Source organism: Artibeus jamaicensis, unplaced genomic scaffold, assembly GCF_021234435.1.
Source record: "Artibeus jamaicensis isolate MK-2021 breed Jamaican fruit bat unplaced genomic scaffold, CSHL_Jam_final contig_700, whole genome shotgun sequence".
NCBI lineage: Eukaryota > Metazoa > Chordata > Mammalia > Chiroptera > Phyllostomidae > Artibeus > Artibeus jamaicensis.
In genome coordinates, this window is record NW_026521930.1 from 11,541,805 (window position 1) to 11,567,450 (window position 25,646).

Below are 25,646 nucleotides of genomic sequence, written 5' to 3' on the forward strand. Positions count from 1 at the left end.
CAAAGTACAGGAACTATAAACTAATTCAGTGGCAATCAGAACAACAGGAAAAGGAATACCTCCTTCATGCCAAATAGTTCCCTTTTAAAAGTACAACTAGGAATTGAGTGTTCCAGTTAATTTTATGATTAAACACACAGCCACTGTGGACTAACCAGAATAGTACTCCTGAATACATGTTGAAATGAAATTGCCATGATAATTACATGTGAACCTAAATGGCTTTAAAACCCTGAACAAATTCTTTAGTTTTTGTTCAAGCAGGATTTCAAGTCCAGCAATATCCAGGAAATAAGTATCATAAACCCAATGGAGGAAACCAGCCTGGGACAAATCACTGATGGCTGAATGGGCTGCCCATGGAGTGGCCGCTGAAACCTATGCTCTGCGTGCAACTAACTCCCATCCCTGAAAAACATCAGCATCAGTAACTGGGACAGAGAATTAACACATCAGAGCCTGTCCCGAAGCAATTCCAGAGACATGTTGAGGTTTTAAGAGGGGAGTGGGAAGGGGCCCAGGGACTTACTCTAACACCTCTCTGCGAAATGACCATGGCCCACAGAAGACAGCATTGTCACCCATCTAGTCAAATCAGCTGCAACCACCCTGGCAATCAGTGGGTGACAGATGTTAATGCCAGGTTGCCCCTATCTTATTACCTAGTCCAAACTTTATTCACCCCAGAAATACAAAATTATTCAGATATTTACTTTTCACTATAAGAGTCTAGCTGTCATTCTGCCTTGTGTGAAGGAAGCAGTTTGATGAACATGGAATTGTAAAGGAGAAATACTTCACGTAATCTGATGATATACATCTGGGTACCTAAAGTTAGCACAATGTAACTACATAGTTTGTCTGTAGGGTAAGTTAATGTATGGAGTAAATTTTCAAATGCAGATTGTTTTAAGTACCATTGTTATCAGTATATACAAATACTGGGGATGTCTATAGACAGTATATCCTATCTACAGATAGTAACTGGAAAAATCTATAAAACAGTTTTCCCAACATGAGTTTCTTTCAAATTCTTAAAGCATGGAAACAAGTGAAAATGTAACCATACTCTAGTTTATATATTAGTTTCACCTGTTTAAATGGTCTCTATTGTTTTAAGTGCCTAAACAGTTTAGTACTCTAAGTGCCAAAACAATGATTCATAAGAACACAGTGTTCATAAATAGTCAAAAGTTGAGAATAAAAATGTAAGCAGTCAAAATGTCCAGCACGGGATTAGGCCAGTGCTTTCTTAAAATTACATGTTAATCTCCCTTGGCCAGTGTGGCTCAGCTGGAGTATCATCCTATAAACCAAAATGTCCTGGTCAGAGCACATGCCTAGGCCATGGCACATACAGGAGATAAGCTACTGATATTTCTTTCTCACATCAATGTTTCTCTTTTTCTAAAAGCAATGAAAAAATGTCCTCAGATGAGGACTAAAATTAAAAAAAAACTACATGTTAATCTCTTGACGTTGACTATTCTAGAAAGCACACCTTGTGAGATTAAGCTGAGAAGTAGTCTGCCTATATTTATAAAATATATTATTAAAACAACTCTTCATTTATATTTCTACTCTTAATGCACACTCCCCATCAATACCCTCATCCAAGGGGTAAGTACTGTACTCTGATGCTGTCATTTCTATTGAACTTAAATACTGTGAAAATCTGCAAAGGAAGGGTCCCAAAGGATTCAGGCACAATGAAATCAACAATGAAAGGCCCCAAACTTTACAGAGACAGTGGCAAGCAATCTGTTGCCTGTTCTTCCTTCTATACCCAAACCGTGTTGGGCACCCAGTGGCAGGGGCGTTTTTCAGTGTACAGTTTATTTTAACCTATTCTCTTAAAATTTCATAACTTTATTTTGCTCGGCACATAACAGTTTCCGAAGTGAATTCCTATTCATTATTTCACTGAAAACTGACAACTGAGACTATAAGGGAAGGTGTTATTGTGCCCGTATCACAAAGAGGAAGGTTAGGCTTGATATTTTATGGGATGTCCTGAAGGTTATGAAGCCAAAGCTGTAATTAACAGGACAGGCCAGAGCTTTCCGAACACTTGCCACTGTGGGAGAGGTTCCATTATACAAGGGCCATGGTGTCACTTTAAACTTTGTCTTAAAAGACTTCTATTCACAGAAGGGTACACTGAGACAGAAATTAAATTCCAAATGTTAAAAAATATTTTCCAGCAGGACAGTTGTACAGGCTGCACCTCTAGTACAGGTTCCTCTCTGAGGCGTCCATCTCTCCCCCTTACCAGCATTTCACTGCACCATGTGGTACATGGGTAAGCAAGCTGGGCAAGGCTAAAAACCTTTTCTTGAAACATTTTTAAGTCAAGAGTTTTTTTTTTAAAGTAGGATTTTAATGAAAATTATTATTAATCTTGAATATATTTTTAAAAACTAAATAACTAAAAACATAATTGCCAGAAAAATTTCAAAATTCCAAATAATTCAAGCCTACATATGAACCTCTGAATAAATAATACTCTCTACTTATCTTCTTCAAAGTACTAGAACATATGGAATTACTAAGCAAACAAGATCAAAATATATAAATATCAAAGCCTAATGTTGACATTTCACATTTCAACCTAAAGATGAGGAGTAGGCATAAAGCTTCTTCTTGGTCATACAAAGAATCTAGTGGCCGATTCATAAAATGGAGGGGGGCAATGTAACTGAATTTGACCAAAATTTATAACCTGTGTTTTAAGGCATAATGCCCTCATGCTATGGCAACATATGGCCACTTAAAATGCTGGATGCAAGTAGCTTAATTTTCAAAACAACCCCCAAATATGAAAATCGTATTTGTGAGGGGAACCAATATAAAATAGTATTGCATTCTCCCTCTACTTAAGACAGGAAATCTGTTCTTTACAAGCTAACAACATTTGAAGAGAATGGCAAATATTACTCATACATACCTATTACTCATAAAACCCTGAAATGGCCATCTTATAAGAGGAGTTTTTCTTGAACTCAATAAAATACTGAATCCCATTCTGTATTGTGCTGCTAATTAAAAACAAAATCTATGGTTTTAGCACCAGTGCAAGTCTTTCTATCAGATTGTCCAGGCCAAATTATCTAGGCAAGTATTTACAGGAGGAATAGCAAAATACAATGTTTCAACTATATTATTATCTCAAAAAAGGCATGCTAATCTCTATTAAGAGTTACTTTCAACTCTAGGCTCTCTCTTACATGGTTACATTTTAGAATCTTGACAATTGCTTAAGAAAGAATGTACCTGATCTAGGTAGTGCAGCAAGCAGTGTGAGCTTAAATTTTTACACTGTAAAAGCATTCCTTAATATTAAGATCCTGTACCTGAGTGACCAAGAAACACCGAAACTGTGGCTCCTTTAACTGGAACTTCAGGAAAGAATTAATGTACCTGGGCTACAAGCAGACAAACAGGATTTGCGCCCTAAAACCTTCCTTTTGTCCTGTAATTCAGGGAGCTGCTTGATGCTTACCTATTCTGATAGCTGTAGTAGGCTGCATCTCGAGGAATTGTACATAGCTGCTTCCCGTAGCAGCACAAAGTTTGTGGGGAAAACTCATACTGCAAAAACAAAGGAGAAGACACTAAAAATACATCCCATTTGTTGTCATTTAATGTTCTAGTCTACTATGGTGGGTTAGATTCAGCCAGTAAATTATCTCTAGTAGTATACTAGATAGTTTTCTAACAATTTTCACAGCTATTTAAAGACATTTTTTGATATAATGTTACAGAATTAGTGTCTAAGAGACATTTATCACTAATAGAAAATGCACACATGGGCAAGCAGAAATGCTTTACCCAAGGCCTTCCCCAATAAGCACCTCTAGCTTTGATCATTCATTGTATATCACTTCAAGTAATGAACTGCTTTGCAGAAATAGTTCTGCAGAACTGTTTTTGCAGAAGTATCCAGAACACCTGGATACTTCTGAGCACACACGTGTGGCCAAAATGTTGAGTCTATCATATTATCATACTGCTGGATTAACTAGGAAAGATCATTTTCCACAAAGTTCTTAAACTGTACCTTGCGTCCACAGCAATATCCAAGGGACTGCATAACAGGGTCAATTTCTTGCTCAAACACCTCTGCCAGTTTACTGCAGAACTTATAGACCCGAGACGTCTTGCGATTATAGAGCCAGGCATTGTTGAACATCAGCCAGACGTCATCCACGTACTGCCAGGGTTCTTGGTATTGCCCTGTGTCCAGCTTCCGCTTGATGGTGGAAAGATCCATGGGGTTCTTCACAATGTCAAAGTAATCCTTAAAGACAAAATGGCCTCAATCTAGTGGATACCCCAAATTCCAAATGCCAGCCTTATCTCTTAAAATAAAATAGAAAATACTGAACAACATCTGTTTCCAACAGTAAGAAATGAGAATTGACAATAAAAATAACCTGATCATCCTCTAGTTTTACTAAAATTATAATTAATATTTTTCAAATGTGATCAAATTCCTTCAAAGGCAAAGTTAAAGAAAAATGATATAAAAAGAATTGTTTAATAACAGGTGCTTTTTAGTATAAAAATAAGAATTTTCATGCACTGAATTACAATGGTGAGCAAATTTATCAGATAATATGTTTTCCTAAAGACTCACTCTTGGTTCTACCAAGCAAATGAAATTCCAAGATAAAACACAAAAAACAGAAACAAAAACAGGAATACAACTTAATAGAATGGATCGGGTCACCACAGCCTTTGCAAGACTATCCAGGATATCAAAGTGAGAGGCTCATGTGTTTTATAATTAACGGTCGCCAATTCTTTAAACCCATTTTTCAGACCAAGTCTTACATAAAACCCCAAAGTGAGTCACCAGAGCAAGTGGTGCACCCAGGGCACGCTCCCCTCTCATGCATCCAAACCCCTCCATGGACCCGTGGCTTCACAAAACAAGTGGGAAACACACATTTCAACAAGCCAAAGGTGTATTATTGTTTTGACAGCAAACTGCTTTTTATATTAGGAAATAAGTGTTTGAAACAAGGTTGTTATTTTACCCAATTAAAAAAAATAAAACATGGATACTCATGAGTTACACTGGTAAAGTTATAATACATTTTTACTGTATAAACTTACTGGAATTCCTAGGAGCTGAGGATCAACAGGCTGGCGAAAAGGTAAGGACTCTGGATCCTGTCGATATAGTGCTTCTAGGGTTGGCATAAGAGCCTGACGTAATTCTTCCGGCTTAAAAACTGCAGTCAGAAAGCATGAGGAGAGAACATTATTTATGAGGGACCCAGACTCCTCCCTCATGACACTTCAGATGGAAGCCTGGACCATTTCTGGACACAGGGCAATACCAAGAACCCAGGGCCTGAATCATCCCTCTTGGCCTCGAAGTTTCTAAGGGTTCTCATTCAGCTGAGTCTATAGACATTCTAAAGTTACAAATTCAGGATTTCCCAAAAGTACAGTAATGTTGGGGTTTCTAAAAACTGCATCCATGTTACAAGGCAAAATACAACATTAAGTTTGCTTCTTTAGTGAGAGGACTCCAACATTATAACTGTGTTGTAACAGAAAATGAAGCTCACTCCCAAATCTTCAGTGATCAAACGGAGGTAATAAAGTCATTTCACTGGAAGGGACCTTTCCTTCTTCGATGAAACTTCCCTGTTTTGGGCTGAAGTAAACTCAGACCACCTGAGACAAAGTCTTATACTATAACCTCATAAATGTACACAGTGACAGAGCTACAAAAAAATTATTTTCCCCAAAAGTTTTATACTGTTCTCTCCCACATTTACCAATGCCCATTTTCCAACCTCTCAGTCATCCCATTTCCTGCTACATTTTCTGTTGTCATCAATTCAAGGATAAACAGTGGCTGCCAAATACATTCAAGATGGCACATTCATATGAATCCCAAATGAGTTCTGATGACAAAGGAAAATGTGCACAATAGCCCCTGAAGGCCAGAGGCAGGTCAGTCAGCAGAGTGTGTGATGACCCCACTTTGCTCACATACATCCTATGCATAGAAAACTGACCAATGAGAGGAAAATATAGCAGAGTTCTCATGACTTGGTTATAAGTAATGTGAGATTTCCTCTTTCTATTTTGAAAAGACTTTCTGCAACAGATACATGGTACACTATAATTTAAAAATCAGATTAAAACACCATAAACATTTAAAGTTTTAGTTGGGAAGTAGCATGCATGGAGTATACTGAGAGATGAAAACCATAGCCTTGAGAAGTTTCCTTAAGTTTACTGCCATCAGAGCCAAGGACCACCATGTGTCTTTACTGACCTCCTGTGGAAAAAAACACCTGGCTGACCCTGGCCGCTGTGGCTCAGTTGGTTAGAATGTTGTCCTGTAAACCAAAAGGTCACAGTAGGTTTGGTTCCTGGTCAGGGCACATGCCTAGGTTGCTAGTTGGGTCCTCACTTGGGGGCGTGTATGAGAGGCAACTGATCGAGGTTTCTCTCCCTCTCTCTCCCCCTCCCTTCCCTTTAAATTGATTAAAATCAATTTAACAAATTAAAGAAAACCACACAAGGGAAAAGGATCCATACAAAATACAAGACAGACAAATGGATCCTAATGTCAGAGTATGAAACACTTGGTGCTAAGGACTGTGATTTTAAAATCACACCATAACTCATCTTTAAGAAACTTCCACTTGCTGAGTTTTGGTGTAGTATCAAAAAAAAAAAAAAAAAAAAAAAAACCAATTCACAATCATCTGAAAGGTTGTTATTCTTCCCTTTACCAACTATCTGGAGTGGGATTCTCTCCATGTACTTCAACCAATGTAATATAAGAGAATGAAGGCAAGGGCAGATATGAGAATTCAGCTGTGTTCACTTATCTCTGAGCCATAAAATTGTAAAACGGATGTCATTATACTCACTAATCGTTTTGGAAAAGTTTTTTTCCCCCATAAAATGTGTTATTTATGGGTGCTATGTAACATGTTATTTTTAAGTAAATTACATGTTTAAAAATTTCTATTTGAGCATATAGCTTTATTTTCTAATAGAGCAGATAGCGACAGATAATCCACACAAAAAATCTCTGGGGTCCTCAATTTTCAAAATATAAAGAGGTATGATAGCAACAATTTAAGAACTGCTGTACTCCATACATAATCACCAGAGTCCCTTCTAGCAGCAGAACTACACAACAACGGACTCAACCATTTTTCCATCATCGTTTCCAAATACATATCCTGCAACCCTGAACTTCCTGAGCCCCAATCTCACATTTCTAAGGGTTGCCTGACAATTTTCCAACACCCTGCCACCCCTTTACTTTCTGGACACCTCTCTAATGTGATTTTTAAAATCACATCCACTGTGAGACTGGCTCACTACACACAGCTGGGAACCCAAAATATCTTCACTTACCTGCCCCTACTCCCTTCTGCTGTACTAGGTAACAGGGTCCCACTCCACTACCCTATTACTATGGGCACTTAGTTTCCTATCTGTAGCAGCAGAAACCTACAAGCTCCTACATGTGTGCTGTCATTGTGATAATCTCCCTAACACCATGGCTTTTGGTCATCTTCCTACTCAAATCTGCCAGTGGTTGTTCATGCCTTGCCAAAAAAAGCCTGAGAACCTTGGCCTGCTCAAGACTAAGATGCAATTTCAACTCTGGTCCCACATCAGGACATCTCAGAATAGAGCTGTGCCCCTAGGCTGCTCCCTAGAGCCGAGGCTTGTTTCTCATTCCTGCCATGAACCTATGGGTCCGCAGGCAGTAGTCCGGCTTGGTGTCACCACTTCTACTTGGGGAACAGCAGGCAAAAAGTAAAAGAAGAGATGAAATTCTTTTTCTGCATTAGCTTTTTTAAAGCCCAGAATTGACTCTTAAAAAAATTTTTTTTAATCTTTTTTTTTCTTTTACCATTTAGTCCCCTTATACCCCACCTCTCCTTTCTGCATTAGCTTTTAATCCACAGGATGGAATCACAACACAATGGCAAAGCAGCACAATTCATTAAGTATAAGAAGACACAACCTACTTTTTTTGCGTGGCTGTGAAGGAGATGCTGACTGAGAGGCGGCACCATTAGCAGTACTCTCTTCTTCCTCTTTAGCTTCTACTTTTACTTCTGGTTTCTTTTCATCTACTTCCATTGGCTCTGATTTCTGCTCTGTTGTGTCTGATTCTTCTTTAACTTGGGAAGATCCTTGTAGATCCTCCTCCAGCATCTTGAAAAAACAAATATATAATGATACAAGGAATTAAAAAACCCTTGATGTAACTCAGAGTTACTGGAAGGCTTGCTGACACCTTCCCTTAGCCACAGCTGCATTTATCATTCATTCCCTTTCTCACAAAAAGAAATAGAGTATTTGGTGTCATTTGGGTTGTTTTAACATAGTACCAGTACAATTACAGTCTTAATTTAAAATTTTATATGTTAGACTGCTTAAAAAATTGCATATACACACATACCTACTATTACCTATTTGATAGTTTTACATATAGACATTTCCAGTTTAGAACAACAATCTCCTGAATAATTGGGGCAGAGATCAAAAACCAAATCGCTCATAGGGCCAGGCAGGTAAAATAAATGACTGCAGCAGGAGTGAAGTATGAGATGATGGAAGTAGTGAAGACTCTGGCAAACTGGAGAGACCACGCCCATCCAAACACCGTGCTGGCGCTCCCACCCAGACTGCTACCACAGAGGACTGCAAGAACAATGATGACAGAGCTTCCCATTTTTTCAAAAAAATCCAAAAATTTAGAGTTTAATTTATGATTTCCCACTTAAAAAATATTGCGAGCCAACCAGAACACATTTATAGGCTAGATTCAGCCCACAGTCATTTTCAACTTTTGCCACAAGTTTATAAGTAAACCAATATACCCCTTGTACAATTTAACTCTGCAGAACTATAAATGAGTAAAACATGGCAATGAAAAAATTCCTAAATGATCCAAACATTTAAAATGCAAGCCTCTACACCACTAAATATATTAGCTATGGGTCTGTCAAACATAGCCTTTATTAGGTTGAGATATATTCCTACTAGATCTTTTTTGAGTTTTTATCATAAAAGGACATTGAATTTTGTCAAATGCCTTTTCTGCATCTATTGAGATGATCAGATAGTTTTTTAACCTTTATTTTATTAATGTATCACATTAGAATACTTCCATCTCTGGAATAAATCCCATTTTGTCATGGTGCATAATCTTTTTTCCCCTTTAAGATTCATTCATTCATTCATTCATTCATTCATTCATTGAGAGAGAGAGAGAGAGAGAGAGAGAGAGAGAGAGAGAGAGGAAGCAGGGGGAAAAGAGAGGGAGAGAAACATCAGTGTGTGTGCCTCTTGTGCATCCCCTACTGGGAACCTGGCCTGTAACCCAGGCATGTGCTCTGACTGAGAATCAAAGCAGAGACCCTCTGGTTCTCAGGACAGCACTCAATCCTCTGAGCCACACAAGCTGGGGCGGTGTACAATCTTTTCAATGCATTGTTGAATCTGGCTTGCTAATATTCTGTTGAGAATTTTTGCATCTATGTTCAAAGATATTGGCCTGTAATTTCTTTTTTTTTGTAATGTCTTTATCTGGTTTTGGTATCAGGGTAATTAATGCTGGCTTCCAAACTAAAATAGTTTGGAAGTATTTCTTCTTCTTCATTCAAAAAGTAATGTTTAGGAAGGATAGGGATTAATTTTTCTTTGAATGTTTGGTAGATGTCATCTGGTCCCGGACTTTTATTTTATCTAAGATCAGGAGCTAACAAGGATGCCCACCATCACTACTTCTCTTCAACATAATATCGGAAGTTCTAGCCATAGCAGTCAGGCAAAACAAAGAAATCCAAACGGGAAAGGAAGGCAACCAAACTGGAAAGGAAGAACTAAAACTCTACTATTAAAACCAATAAATAACTTCAGTAAAGCTTCAGGATGAAGAATCAATATAAAGAAATATATTGCTTCTATACACTGTACCAGTACCAAATGATCTGAAGAAATTAAAAAAAAAACAACAAACTATCCCATTTATAATTGCATCATAAAGTATAAAATATCTAGGAATAAATTTGACCAAAGAGAAAGACCTGTATTCTGAAAACTGTTAAGACACCAAAGACGAAAATTAATCAAAAACCAAATAAATGGAAGAACATACACCTTGCTTGTGGACTGGAAGGATTAATACTATTAAAATGTTCTCACTACCTAAAGTAATATACAGATTCAATTCAATCCCTATCAAAATACCAATGAAATTCTTCTCAGGATGAGAACTAATGCTAGAATTTATATGGAACCATAAAAGACCCTTAATAGCCAAAGAAATCTTGAGAAAGAACAAAGTATGAAGTATTAGGCTGCCTAATATCAAACTATACTACAAACCTACAAAAATCAAAACAGTATAGTACTGGCACAGTAAGATGATACCTACATCATCTTATATTCCATCTCTCATGGAACAGAGAATCTGGAAATAAATCATTTGTATGGGTCAATTAATTAATCTACAACAAAGGAGACTAGGATACACAATGGCTCAAAGACAGTCTCTTCAATAAGTGGCACTGGCAAAACTCTACAGATTAATGCAAAATATGGTATCAGACCACTTTCTTCTGTCATATACAAAAATAAACTCAACATGGATTGAAGACTTACATGTTAGACATGAAACAATAAAACTCCTAGAAGAAAACATAGGCAATACACTCTTTGCCATTGCTCTTAGCAATAAATATCTTTTGGGATATATCTTCTTGAGCAAGGAAATCAAAAGAAAAAGAAAAAGAAATGGGACTATATCAAATAAAAAGCTTTTTGCACAGTGAAGAAAACCATCAACAAAAAAATATAACCTACTGAATGAGACAAAGTATTTGCAAATGATATATCTGATAAAGCATTAACAGCCACAATATATAAAGAACTCATACAACTTAACCCCCTAAAAATGAAATAATCCAGTTAAAAAGTGGGAAGACTGAAGGTATTTATAAAAATCAAAATTAATCATTTCTGAGAAAGAAAAGAAAAAATAAAAAAGTCAAAGAGAGAAAGAAAGAAAACCAGCCAGCCACATCTCATGGGTTCAAGTAGCAAATAGATTAAACAAGATAGTAAGACAAGCCTTGGCTAGTGTGGCTCAGTGGATTGGCCTGTGAACCAAAAGGCCGCTGGTTTGATTTTTAGTCACGGCACATGCCTGGGTTGTGGGCCAGGTCCCCAGTTCGGGTGTACAAGAGGCAATCAGTCAATGTTTTTCTCACACATCAATGTTTCTCCCTACCTCCCCACTCTCTAAAAAAATAAAAATAAATAAAATCTCTAAAAAAAAGAGAAAGAAAACAAAAAGTAGGGACATCCATGGTGGACCCCTGCCACCTACCGCAGAACCAGGCTCCCCCTTGGGTTCACTGGCATCAGGCTCGGTGTCCTCGGTCTTGACCTCAGCCTTTATTTCCAGCATTGGTAATTCAGGTCCTGGCTGCTGAGAGTTGGTTTCAGCACTGGCCACTGAGGACGGAGTGGGTACTCTGTTCTCAATGCTGGCTGCTGCCTGGGAAAGCTGTAGAAAAACCAAAATTGCTTATCTCTGTTAACAAAACAATATAAATGATCTTAAACTCTGTTGCTCACCCACAATACGGTTTGTGTTAACATTTCTCAATACTGAACTAATAAGCATCCCTATTTGTGAGAACTGAAGAACAAAAATTCAAATAGGCGTTCTACAGGAAGACAAGATCACACAGAAACACAACTGACTTCTTGCCAAGAATGCAGAGATGAAACAGCTGAGCTTTTTACATGTGGATATAAAATTATTTTCTACAAGTTTTTCTACCTAAGCCACAGAACCTCCTATTTTAAAATTAATTTCTTCTAGAAAGATCATTAATGTTTATGGTTAAAGGCTGAATTATAAATATATATGTAGGAAGGGGAATAAAGTGCCTAATATGGAATAAGAATATATAGCTTGTTAATTGCAGGACCACTGGTGGTATTTGGAGGCAGAGAAATAAATATTAAGAGAAGGAACCACTAAAAGAATTCTAAATTTTCAAAGTCTTATCAAATGGAGTTTAAAGTAAACAAACAAGTAACGTAAAGTTAGAAAGGCTTTAGAGAAAAACAAATAGTAATGTTACCTTGGGATTGTTGTTAGGATTAATTTAGATATTTTATAAATACCTTCAGTCCTTAGGGAGAGAGGTGTTTTTCAGTTAGACTGATAAGAAAATGGATACTAAGATTTTCCTGATAACTAGGGAGGGAGGTAGAGGTGACAAGAGAGTAGCCTCAGGTCCCTGGGTCAGTGGGACAGCCCAGTCCAGCCTAGGGAAGCACGCGGATGGGGCACCACTAGCAGGTACGTGGAAGACTGGGCAAATCTGAGTAGCAGGAAGCACTAACCTGGGTATGCCATTCTGTGATTAAAAAGAAAATGCTTCCAGTTGAAAACAAGGCTGATAGGCAAAGTCAAAGCACATATAATGAGGGAGACCACATTCTGTGATGTTAAGAGAAAAACTACAGAAACCCAGAAGACATCCATCTAGGACAGAAAATGGGAAACACACTGCTCCTATATAGAAGTAGTTTTAAAGTTCTACAGAGGACCCACATGTTATTTCTTTGTAATTGCTGATTTTTGCAAACTTGATTATGGAAGATCATTGTAAGTCATGCCCTACCAAATATAGTCTCTGGAGCCAATCTGGAAACAAAACACAGATTATGGTTCTTTTTTTTTTTTTTTTTAAATGTTAACCCTCATCTGAGGATATATTTACTGATTTTAGACAGAGAGACACAGAGAGAGACTGACAGAGAGAGAGAAAGAAACATTGATTGGTTATCTCCTGCTCGCACCGCGACCAGGGGGTCAAACCCACAACCTGGGCATGTGAACCTGCAACTTTTTGGTGTATGGGACAACACTCCAACCAACTAAGCCACCCAGCCAGGGTTCATTATGGTTCTAATAGAGTGCAGTTACTTTCTGGGGTTGTACCAAGATGCTGCAGTAACTTCATGACAGAATTTTTTATAGGAAAGTTTTCATCTAAGAGTCTCAGGCCAAAGATGACAGAGAGGCTCACCGGTGTGCCAGGGGCCTGGGCGTGCACAGGTGTTGGCTGCTGCTGTGATGACTGAGGGGTGGCCACAGATGGGGGCTGAACTGGGGTCTGAGGCTGTGGGGTCACCTGGGCTGCTGCCTGGACTGTAGGGGTGCTCTGGGCTTGGCTGGCACTGGGCACTGAGCCAGGAGTTGGGGTGGGGGTCTGCCCGGAAGACGACACAGGAGTTGATGGCTGGGTGGGAGCTGCTGGCTGAGGAGGAGTCATCCCAGGAGCTGTTGGATGCTGGAGAGATGGCATGCCAGTGGCTGTGGTAGCAGGAGGTGGCGTCTGGTGTAACGGTGACTGTGTCACTGGTGGGCAAGGAAGCTGGGACCCAAGCATGTTCAGAGGGTTAGGAAGAGCTGTACCAGGCACCTGTCCCTAACAGAGGGAACAGAGTATGTTAAAATTACTTTCCCCATTTGAAAATGTAGCAACAGATTCAAAGAATTAAATGTATGAAAATTTAATCATGGTTTCTTGAAGAGGTTTGGTTTCACAGGCATGTTCCATTTACAAAAATTCATCCTGCAGTATACTTATTATATAATGTACACTTTCCAATAAAATTAACACTATCAATTCTCTCTTATACTTTGATTTATAACTGTTGAAACTTCTGACTTAAATAGACATATCCACTCAGCTTACTAGCTTCATGCTCCATAATATCCACCCACAGCTAAGACCAACAGAAAAGACGTTTATCTTTTTCTAAAAAATGAGATGTTGAAATACTGAAATGTTTCTCAGTCTCGACTGAGGACATGCTTCAGAATACCTGCAGACCTCTGAAAAAGTGATTCCAAATCAATGATCTAGAACAAGAGCCTGCAACCTACTGCCCATAACCGAAGCCAGCTAACTGCCTGTTTTTGTACTAAAGTTTTTTAAGATTTTAATTACTTATTTTTATAGAGGGGAAGGGAGGAAGAAAGAGAGGGAGCAAAACATCAATGTGTGGCTGCTCTTGCACACCCCCTACTGGGGACCTGGCCCGCAACCCAGGCATCTGCCCTGACTGGGAATCAAACCAGTGACCCTTTGGTTCACAGGCCTGTACTCAATCCACTGAGCCACACCAGTCAAAGCTTTGTACTAAAGTTTTATTGGAACATAGCACGCACATTCGTTTATGTAGGAATGAACATGGCTGTGGCTGCTTTTGTCCTGCAGTGATAGAGCTAAGTAGTTAAGACAAAGAGTCCACAAAGTCAAATTTGCTGGTCCCTACTAGAGCAATTAACATGTGAAGGAAATTAAGAATTAATGGGTAAAGCCCTGGCTGGTATAGTTCAGTAGATTGAGCGCAGGCCTGTGAACCAGAGGATCGCAGTTTTGATTCCCAGTCAGGGCACACGCCTGGGATGCAGGCCAGTTCCCAGCAGGGGATGCACTAGAGGCAACCATATATTGATGTTTCTCTTCCTCTTTCCTTCTCTTCTAAAAATAAATAAATAAAATCTTAAAAAAAGAAAAAAAGAATTAATGGGTAGGCATTTAGAGAGTAAATCTAATGTACTCAAGTTCTTTTATGCAATATTACTTCATGTTAAAACATTTAAAACATGAACTTCATCTTTTGGGGGAAGGTTTGGCCTATTTAAAATATGTGCACAGCCCTGGCTGGTATAGCTCAGTGGATTGAGCATGGGCCTGCGAACCAAAGAATTGCAGTTTGATTCCCAGTCAGGGCACATCCCTGGGTTGCAGGCCAGTTCCCGGCAGGGGATGCATGAGAGGCTACCATTCATCAATATTTCTCTCCCTCTTTCCTTCCCTTCCTCTCTAAAGATAAATAAATAAAATCTTTAAAAAAAAAAGTGTGTGTATTTGTGTGTGTATATATATGTATATATATGTATATGTGTGTGTATATATATATATATATATATATATATCAGCACTTCTAATATACTATTAATTAACAAAAAGGGATAAAAGGTAGTAAAATGAGTGGAAAATAGTTCTCTTCAGGTTTAGGCTGAGTAAGTAAAAATACATTCAATAACAAGACAACTACTCAATTGACCTAGTTAGCCTGACTTCACCTGGACAGTTCAGGGACAGGCAACAGGATGCACAAACCAATCATTAGCAGTAAACTCATGGGACCTCTTCCTACTCACTTTAAAATTCAGTGTCTCTCAGAATTGCATATGAAACTTAGAATTTAAAAGACACAAATAAAAACCAAGAAAATAATAATGAAAACCCCAAAAATCAAAATGTAAAAGCACACAAATAAAAACAACACAAACCATTCCACTTTTACATGAAGTTATCCCCAAGATGGTAAGAGTCATTCCAAACAAGGTAAAATGACAGGACAAAAATGAGGAACAATCAAGAGATGCTAAAAGATAAAAATGAAATGTGCAGTCTAGAATTGTAATTTCCACAAAACAAGACATGCACAGGTCAGTAAGAACATGGGGTTGTATCAATGTAGGTGGCCCAAAGGTGAACAGTGTACCTGTGACACGCCTGTCTGGGCTGCTGGTTGTCCCATGCCTACACTGTTCACACTCATTGCCCCACTGGACGAAGGGAACTGGTTCTGCGGCAGGAACTGGTTCTGCGCTGGTGCCTGGGCCAGCATGTTGTTGGCATGCGCACCCATCATGTTTGAAGGCTGAGGCATTCGGGAAGGAGAAATGGCCATCTAAAAGACAAAGCATCACGGAGAGTTCAGAGGACAAGGACTAAGATAAACTAGAAGAGACAGAAATCTCCACATCCTCCCTACTTCTTGAGAAGAGAAACATCACTCAGTAAGACATTATAGCTCACAGGCACTTTGCCTGCTTTCTCATGCAAAGTCTTTAATGAGTCAGCTTCAGATTGTCCTCTGGGTAGAAATCAATAGCATGTTATAATTTAAAGTTCAAAATATGCCTTTATGAGTTCACTGAAGAACCTAGAAAGCAACCTCAGGAGAGTAAGCTATAGGAGACAACAGACACTGACAGTCCCTCTTGGCCAGAAATCTAAGGCTGCCTACTCCAGGTACAGAACTCCCATCTTTTCATAGAGTTCCAAGTTCCTATGAATTTGGCATTCCAATAAAAATGATAATGGTCAAACAAATAATTTTCACTATAGTAATGAAATGAGAGAGAGAGAGAGACTGAGTTATATATGAAGGAAATAGAGCATAACCCAAATCCAAAGGAACAAGTACCATAGTATTCTAGACAATTACAATTTCATTGCTTAGAGAATTCTCCTTATTTGGGCAAGGCCTTCTCAGCAGAGTTAAGGCAAGCAGAACTTACCCCTGGAACGGAGCCCATGCTGTTCATTGGGACAGAGTGGTTCATGGGGGATGCTGCGCGCGGTCCCATGGGAGCTTGTGGCAACTGTACATTACCCAAGGACATCGGGTTAAATGAATTCATCCCTGTGAACATACCCCCAATGGTTCATTAGGAAAATCATCTACAGGAAAACGGAATTACAACTCACCCAGTAAACTCTAAGCAAACTAAGATGGAACACATTCTCAACACATACAACTGAGAGGAAGTCACCCCACTAATCAGATATGATGATTAAGTGACAGAATTTTCATATCCAGGAAATATGGCACCAGCGGTGGTCAGGGTGGTATGGTAGGGGTGGGAGTGGGAGGCATGACAGAATGAGGAGATGAAAGTAGAAAGTCAGGTAAGCCAAAAAAAAAACTAGGCCAAGGAAACACTGATCAGTATGGCAGCACCCTACACATAAAGTGTCAAAGTGACTAAGGAAACGAAACTACATTGGGAAGATACTGCCACCAACTTTGGAAGAGATGTTAACTAAGGCCAGGGCACCCATCAGAGTCAACCTCTCATTAACACCCCCTGGAGCATGTGGCTTCCACCTTCTCTCCGGCAGGAAGCCTGTTCTCATCTCCCAACTCCTCCCTGGGGCTCCTAGCTCTTCAGCTGGGTTTATAGTTATTGTTACAATCTGAGTTAAGACTCAAAATATGGTTTTAATTTTGCACGTGTTTAGAAAGCACCCAAAGGTGGCCAGCTCTCAACCTCAGCCTTCTCTCTACAGACTAGAAAAATCTTATTTTTACAGTACCTTTGCTGTCTTAGGGCTGCCCACAATCCACAAGAATGTCATACCATGAAAGACATCTTACTAGCCACTGAGCATCTCCTGACCATGGCCTCTCGTTCTTTGTAATTTCCCACAATCCTCTGTAAACTGTTTCCTCTACAAAATCAGTTTATCTACCATGACTTTTTCAGTATTCAATAAGATTACTCCAACTTTAAAAATGACCTCTTCTCCCCTCCCAAACTATTCTACACACAGCAGAAGAAAGCCTTGCTTTAGAATCTTCTGGATAATGTCACCATCTTATCTCACAATCTGTAAAAACTTCCTACTGTTCAAGTCTCAATTTGACAAGAACTATAAAAAGTTTAAAATGCCCGCTCACAAGCTAACATGACAACTTTTGCCAAGCAAAAAACATAGAATTTCAACTTCAGAAAGAATCTTTCATGTTTTCAGACCAGGTTACAGTATCCTAGCCTGATGCAGACTTAGAACAAACTCTCCTGGCTGGACTCGACCACCTGTGCTCACAGGTCCCAGAGCAGCCATGGCACTTTCCCCACCCCGCCCCACCCCAAGTGCTGCCCACTGCTCCAGGACTAGCCTGATGCTCTCCTTTCACACATTCATAAATGTTTCTTATCCCCACCTACAATGCTCTTTTGTGAGACTCTTCTTAAGAGTAATGACCTTTCCTAAAAAAAAAAAAAAAAAAGGGCAGCTAAATCCTACTCCTAATATTCTTGAGGATCTTCCCTATGCTCTTCTAACTTTCAAATGCAACTGATATTCATACCGCCTGTGGAAATGAATCCTGCTCATCAACAAAACGAAATGAATCAAAAAAGAGAAGCTATAAGAAGATACAGAGAAAAAAGGGAAGCAAAGCCAATATTCTTAGTGGTTGTTGATAAACCAAAATATGATTCACAGCAACAGTTAAATACCTTGAGAAACCTGCATGCGATTCACTGGTAGGGGCATGGGCCCGGGCCCATCTATAATGGCAGAAAACAAATGGTTATTTAAAATAATCCTTGATTTAGAAATAAGAAATTTTATATTGAGTTCTTCAAACTTAAAACCAATCAATAGGTCCCAAAGCACTGTGCATTCTAATGCCAGTAAACCCTTTAAAGGGCCTCTCCATGAGAGAGACTCCATGTTCAAGCTTAAGCGAATGTACAAGATCATGACCACTATCAGTTTCCAAAATGTGGGCTACCTGAGTGAGAGCCTAATTCTACATACTTAAAAACACACCCGAAACACAGAAAAACAAATAAGCCAACAGGCTAAGGGCTAACAGAATGAAATGAAGGCCTTACTTGGAGGTCTCACAGGTGACTGTGCCCCAGGGGCTGGTAAGGCTGGCTGGTTACCCAAGATGCCTTGTTTGTGTAAACGTGACCTCCGTTTTTCTTCTAGTTCTTTCTGTATCTTGTAGATCTTCTCTGCTAATAAGTGATAGTATTCATCCTAAAAAGCAGTAATATTTAATATTACAGTCAAAACTGTAAAAAACAAATGATCTGATTTGTATACTCTAACGAATAAGAGTGACTTTTTTATCACATACATTGGCAAAGGTAAATATTCAACACTTCTAACTAATAAACCAAAGGCCCAAATTTTTGATGAATTCCTAGTTACACTACAGGACTTAAAAGAAGATACTAAATGCACATTATATTTCATTCCACAATCGAACATCTACTTGGATATTTATCGGTGCTGGCAATGACACAGTACAAGCATTGCACACAACACCCATGTGGACATGAGCATGGATGACACCCATGGATAAAATGCAGTTCTGTATACCTCATTTACGGCTATCGTGGTGATATGGTAGTAAGGAAGTTGTGCAAGAGACTTCATGTCTTATCTGCTAATTCTCTCGTCAGCCACCTCAAAGTGATGGGTCTACACAAATAACACATTCCCCATTTCCAGACAAGTAAGCCAGACAGATGTAGTTCTATCTACCACAGGTGTTGTGCCGGCTGGAACACATATGGCAACTTACCCGGCTATTGGCAGACTCATACATGTCCCCTTCTACTTTTTTAGCATATGCCACTAGGTTCTCCATGCGGCGATCCTTCAGGGCTGCAGGGTCAGGTGTTGGGAAGATGGCTTGGACGCTGAAAAAACAACATACTCTATCAACCCACTTTCAATAAAGCTCATATACCTATGGGGGCCATACACCATTAAGAGAAATCCCCAATCTCTCTTATTTAGGATGGGTCCACAAACGAAGTATTCCCTAGAGATAACACTAACCTGTTCATCTACCTAAAAGTCCAAAACAATATTTTGCTATTAACAATAAATGCTTGGTCATCTCAAGATTAATATGATTTTGCTCTGGCTGGTGTGGCTCTGTGGACTGAGTGCCAGCCTGCAAACCAAAGGGTCAGTGGGTCAATTCCCAGTAAGGGCATATATCTGGGTTTTGGGCCAGATTTCCAGTTGGGGCCACACAAGAAGCAACCCCACATTGATGTTTTTCTTCCTTCCTTCTCCTCTCTCTGAAAAATAAATTAAATCTTAAAAAGAAATAGTATAATTGTGTGCCCCAACTGGTGTGGCTTAGCTGGATGTGTGTGGTCCCATAAATGTAAAGGTTGCTGGTTTGATTCCGGTCAGGGCACATGCCTAGGCTACATACATGTTTGGAACATAGTCGGGGTGCATATGAGAGGCAGCCAATCAATGTTTCTCTCTCACATTATTTCTTTCCCTTTCTCCTTCTCTGCCCTTCCCTTTAAATTTTTTTCTTTTTATTCTTATTTCTTATTTTAATTATTGTTCAAGTACAGTTTTCTGCCTTTTACTCCCATCCCAGCCCCTCCAGTTTTTGTCCACATGTCCTTTATACTTGTTCCTGCAAACTCTTTCCCCTTTTCCTCTGAAAATTCCTCCCCTCTCCTCTCTGGTCACTGTCCGCCTGTTCTCTATTTCAGTTTATTCGGTTATATTTTGCTTGCTTGTTTGTTGATTAGGTTCCTGTTAAAGGTGAGATCATATGGTATTTGTCTTTCACTGCCTGGTTTACTTCACTTAGCACAATGCTTTCCAGTTCCATCCATGCTGTTGCAAGGGGCAGGAGCTCCTTTCTTTCTGCTGCATAGAATTCCACTGTGTAAATGTACCATAGTTTGTTGATCCATTCATTTACTGATGGGTACCTAGGTTGCTTCCAGCACTCGGCTATTGTAAATTGTGCTGCTATGAACATTGAGGTGCACAGGTTCTTTTGAATTGGTGTTTCAGGGTTCTTAGGATATAGTCCTAGCAGTAGAATTGCTGGGTTAAAAGTCATACCCATTTTTAGTTTTCTGAGAAAATTCCATACTGTTTTCCACAGTGGTTGTACCAGTCTGCAATTCCACAAACAGTGCAGTCGGATTCCCTTTTCTCCACAACCTCTCCAACACTTGTTGTATGTTGCTTTGTTTATGATGGCCATTCTGACCAGTGTAAAGTGGTATCTCATTGTGGTTTCAATTTGTATCTCTCTAATAGCTAGCGATACTGAGCATCTTTTCATGTGTCTGGATCCTCTGTATGTCCTCCTTGGAAAAGTTTCTGTTCAAATCCTTTGCCCATTTTTTAATTGGGTTAGATGTCTTCTTAGAGTGAAGTCATGTGAGTTCTTTATATATTTTGAAGATTAAACCTGTGTCTGAGGTATCATTAGCAAATATATTTTCCCATATGGGTGGTTCTCTTTTTTATTTTAATACTGTTTTCTTTAGCCATGCAGAACTTTTTTATTTTAATAAGATTCCATTTGTTTATTCTTTCCTTTATGTCCCTTGCTCTTAGAGGACGTACCAGTGAAAATGTTGCTACGTGAAATATCTGAGATTTTCCTGCCTATGTTTTCCTCTAGGACTTTAATGGTGTCACGACTTATATTTAAGTCTTTTATCCACCTTGAATTTATTTTGGTGTATGGTGTAAGTTGGTGATTGAGTTTCATTTTTTTGCATGTAGCTGTCCAACTCTCCCAACACCATTTGTTGAAGAGGCTATTTTTACTCCATTTTATGTTGCTGCTCCCTTTGTCGCATATTAATTGACCGTAGAGACTTGGGTTTATTTCTGGGCTCTCTGTTCTGTTCCACTGGTCTATGTGTCTGTTTTTATGCCAGTACCAGGCTGTTTTGATTACAGAGGCCTTGTAATATAATTTGGTACCAGGTACTGTGATCCCTACAACTTTGCTTTTCTTTCTCAAAATTACAGCAGCCATTTGGGGTTGTTTATGGTTCCACATAAATTTTTGAAGTGTTTGTTCTATGTCTGTGAAGTATATCATTGGTATTTTTAATAGGTACTACATTGAATCTGTAAATTGCTTTGGGTAGTATGGACATTTTGATGATGTTAATTCTTCTGATCCATGAACACGGTATATGTTTCCATCTGTTTGTGTCTTCCTTGATTTTTTCTTCAGTGTTGTGTAGTTTTCTGAGCACAGGTCTTTTACCTCTTTGGTTAGGTTTATTCCTAGGTATTTTATTTTTCTTGTTGCTGTATCGAATAGGGGTTTTTTCTTGATTTCTGTTTCTGATGTTTCATTGTTGGTGTACAAAAATGCCTTTGATTTCTGAATACTGAGTTTCCCAGTCAATGTGCATATGAGAGGCAGCCAATCGATGTTTCCCTATCACACTATTTCTCTCCCTTTTTCCTTCTCTGCTGCTCCCTTTAAAAAAATTTTTTTTGAAGAATAATATGATTTTGAATTCCTTTTAACTATTACAAAATTTTAAAAAAATTTTAAATTTATTTTTTAGAGAAAGGAGAAGGATGGGAGACAGAAAGGGAGAGAAACACCAACTGGTTTCCTCTCATATGTACCCTGACTAGGAACCGAACCTGCAACCTAGGCATGTGCCCTGACCATGAATTGAACTGGCGACCTTTCACTTTGTGGGATAATGCCCAACCGAGCCAGGGCTAACTACAAAAATTTTTGATTAAAATAATGAAGGAAAAAACTAAAAGGAAATCAAGTTGGTTAACTTTGCCTTCAATTTAAGTTAACTAGCTCAAAAAAGTTAACTTAAATTCTTGTATGTTCATTGACTGCATGATGCCATCTATATTCACTAGGCCCAAATACCCCCCAACTCTCAGGGGTCTCTACAACGATAAACTTGAGCCATAAAAGAAGGCAAAGCTTCTGAGCTAATCCCAGTCCCCTCATGCATCCCAGAGCTCACAGGACATATGTGGCTGCTATGACATGGGTCACAGTTCATGTTCCCCTACAGGGTAGAGCCCTGAATACTCTGATGCCCACTGTGGGGGTACAGGGTCTAGGATTCTGTGGCCTGCCAGCAGTGGCTGTGGCTTCCTAAAAAAGATGTGACCCCCTTCAGCTACCAGGGTACTGTCACCTGGGACCACTCAGGAATTAAATCAGATACCAATGAAATCACAACACTGCCACAATGACATCAGCCACAAAATGTTTCTCTCATAAGTGAATAGTGGGTGAGGTTGGGAACATACAGTTTATGCACTAAATGGCTCCGTAGGTCCTGAGTGACATGTTCATGCCAGCCTTTCCGAACACCAGTGCTGGAAGGAGGTGCTGCTGTTGGTATAGTGCTGAGGGTTCCAATGTTTCCAGAGTTTGAGCCATCATTCATCAGTGGGCTAAGGGAAGAACAAGAACACTTCATCCACCTACTGAAGTAACTCAAATGTGCTTCATGTAAGTAAGGTCTTCAACCATACAAGACTTTTAAAATGTTTAACTTAGGGGAGCCAAGTGATGTATGTACAACAAAAATCAAAAATATGTCCTATCTATTATGTGTTCTACATTTAAATTTGAAAGAAAAATAGCATGCCCCCACCCAAACTATTTTGTCTGCTGCACATTTAGAAAGAATAACGGAGTTTTGTAAGATTTCCAGCCCACTTGCATGTGACTGTCACTCCGACAGGAGCCAACTGAAACATGGGTCTTACTTCGTGGCCCCAAGAGAAGTTGGAAGAGCTGATTCTGAAATCAAGTTTGGTGGCTGCTGATCTGTTGTTATTCCTCCTGCTGGAATGTTCATTGGGTTATTTCCTTTAAAGACAGAAAGAAAAGAAACCAGCTTCTAACTTCTGATATACACGAATTCTGATAACAGATAAACAAGTCAACATATGAATAAGTGATTCTTAATGAGTTATAATAATAAAGATTGTGGCAGGAACTCTGGGAGTTATATTTTCAATAATGATAACTGACTCCTTCCCACTATACTTTGTAACTAAAATAAGACATTTTTATGGAGGCCAGATGATGTAAGTTTACTCTATGACTGTGGAAAAACACTAGAAATGACCTGTTTCTGTTTCAGATTTTGATTCTGGCATTATTAACTTCATGCCCTAAACAACTAAGACGACTTATCATGTATGTGTCCTCTATTTCTTGCATGTCAGAAAATAAAATCATAAATGTTAAGTGTAGGTGAAAAGTATAAAAGGTCAATTTGTCTACAGTATTCATTTTAAAGTATGTGTATAAGAGAAGTTAACAGTCGTATCCCAAATTATACCATCAATAGGAGCGGAGTTAGATTAGAACTCAGGTCTTAGGACTTCAAACCAGTGTCCTGGCCAGTAGAAGTTAGAGATGCATTATGGCATCTGTTCTCCAAAAAACAACAAAGATGTTTTTAATCAGTCATTTTTAACCTTAAAATAGTCTATTAAGAAAAGCACAAAACCAGCACAACAACCTTGATTTACCCTGATAGACGTAAATGCTTGATGTAAGTCTGAGTTTAAAAGGACTATGTCAATTTAAAGAAAAACATTAAGAAAACAATGTGCAGAGGTAGCAAAAATTGTGGCAATGTGTATGCAATGTGTTCTCCAAACACTGGCAAATAATGGGTTGAAATGACACTAGGCAATACTAATATATGGAGAATACTGAGATGACAGAGATTTTTCTGAGACTCCCGTTAACCTGGCCTGGCCAGTCACTTCCAGCTGTGGGATAAGGCATAACCAAGGTATGCTAGAAATGACAGAACATCTACAAGTTCCATATTTTTTAAAAAATGGTTTACTAAAAGTCAATAAAAGAGTACAACCACATTTATAACCTGTAAGACTTTGCATTCTGAGCCATATGAAAATGACCTTTATGAAAACTGTCCAGGCAGAATGGCACAAACAAGCATCAGAAATGTTGGTTCACTTGCAAATGTTATTCTTTTTACAAGCTTGCAACATTCTTTGCACTGGACACATTAGCCTTTTCCTGGAAATTTTTACTCCGATCATTTCAAAGATACCATCATCATAATATATACATATATTAATGTGAATTTAAAGTAAAAACAGTAACTGAAAACAGCCTCAAGTTCCAGGAAGGCTTGTCATTCTCATCACTGCATTTGAACAAAGAAGTTCTCAAGAGTTCCTTCACCTACCCAGGGCGTTGAGAGTCCTCATCTGCTGGTGAGTTTGAGGCTGTGTTGGTTGCTGGCCAGGAACCTGAGGCTGCAGCTGCGCCTGGGGCTGGTTCAGGTAGGGGAGTCCAAGAGCAGCATACGCTCGCTGCATGGAGCTGGGGTCTATGGGATTTGGGTTACTTAAAGAAGTAGCATTCTGCTGGCCTGTACCAACAGAACCAATTGTGTTCTGAATTCCACTAGCTGGAGACCCCAGGATGGCTATAACAACAAACAAAGACACAAACAAAAAAAGATAAGTAAAAGGGAGAAGGCCATAAATGATTTAAAAACTACTGAGGAGCAAGTAAAAATTTATCAATAGACTCTATGTATGTTGTGAAGTATCACAACAAGGCTACCAAGGAAGGAGTATGCGGAGAGAAGGATCCTATTCTACTCATCTATTCTTCATGGCAGTAGTTGAGGAGCAAAAAAGCTAAAAAAAAATTCAAGTTTCTCTCTTAAACAGTAACAGACCATAATATCAGACATCATTTAATAAAGCTGGTCAAGAAAGAACATACTATCCCTGGCTGGTACAGCTCAGTGGATTGAGCACAGGCCTGTGAACCAAAAGATCTCAGTTTGATTCCCAGTCAGGGCACATGCCTAGGTTACAGGCCAGTTCCCAGCAGAGGCCAGTTCCCAGCAAGGCACACATGAGAAGCAACCATACATTGATATTTCTCTCTCTCTTTCCTTCCCTTCCCTTCTAAAGATAAATAAAAATTTAAAAAATAAAATTATTTTTTAAAAAAGAAAGAGCGTACTTGATTGACTGATTAATCTAGTTGTAATTAATAGATGGAAAGAGGCTTGGCAATTCTGCAAGGACTTGCATTTACACAGGTGTCACCTCAGCACCAATCATATGCAGGAATTGGCTCTGCCTCTGACAGCCTCCCTTAGTGTCTCTCTTAAAAAAAAAAATCCGTGGCAATATAAAGAACCCTATTCCCAA

The 25,646-nt window shown here is 39.0% G+C and overlaps 1 protein-coding gene across 4 annotated transcripts in view; it reads right to left on the reverse strand.

Moving 5' to 3' along the window:
• CREBBP (CREB binding protein) overlaps positions 1–25,646 on the reverse strand; it is a 144,812-nt gene that overhangs the window by 30,387 nt on the left and 88,779 nt on the right. For 2 of the 4 annotated variants that reach the window (XM_037154601.2, XM_037154602.2), the window contains 14 exons: positions 24,662–24,904; positions 23,196–23,298; positions 22,731–22,877; positions 19,225–19,342; positions 18,524–18,674; positions 18,143–18,193; positions 16,415–16,539; positions 15,613–15,801; positions 13,116–13,517; positions 11,396–11,575; positions 8,025–8,214; positions 5,122–5,240; positions 4,061–4,300; positions 3,503–3,591 (listed from right to left, as the gene is read on the reverse strand). In XM_037154601.2, coding sequence (XP_037010496.2) covers positions 3,503–3,591; positions 4,061–4,300; positions 5,122–5,240; positions 8,025–8,214; positions 11,396–11,575; positions 13,116–13,517; positions 15,613–15,801; positions 16,415–16,539; positions 18,143–18,193; positions 18,524–18,674; positions 19,225–19,342; positions 22,731–22,877; positions 23,196–23,298; positions 24,662–24,904 — 2,347 coding nt within the window. The remainder of the gene's footprint in view (positions 1–3,502; positions 3,592–4,060; positions 4,301–5,121; positions 5,241–8,024; positions 8,215–11,395; positions 11,576–13,115; positions 13,518–15,612; positions 15,802–16,414; positions 16,540–18,142; positions 18,194–18,523; positions 18,675–19,224; positions 19,343–22,730; positions 22,878–23,195; positions 23,299–24,661; positions 24,905–25,646) is intronic. The other 2 variants (XM_053671673.1, XM_053671674.1) reach the window with 2 other exon arrangements.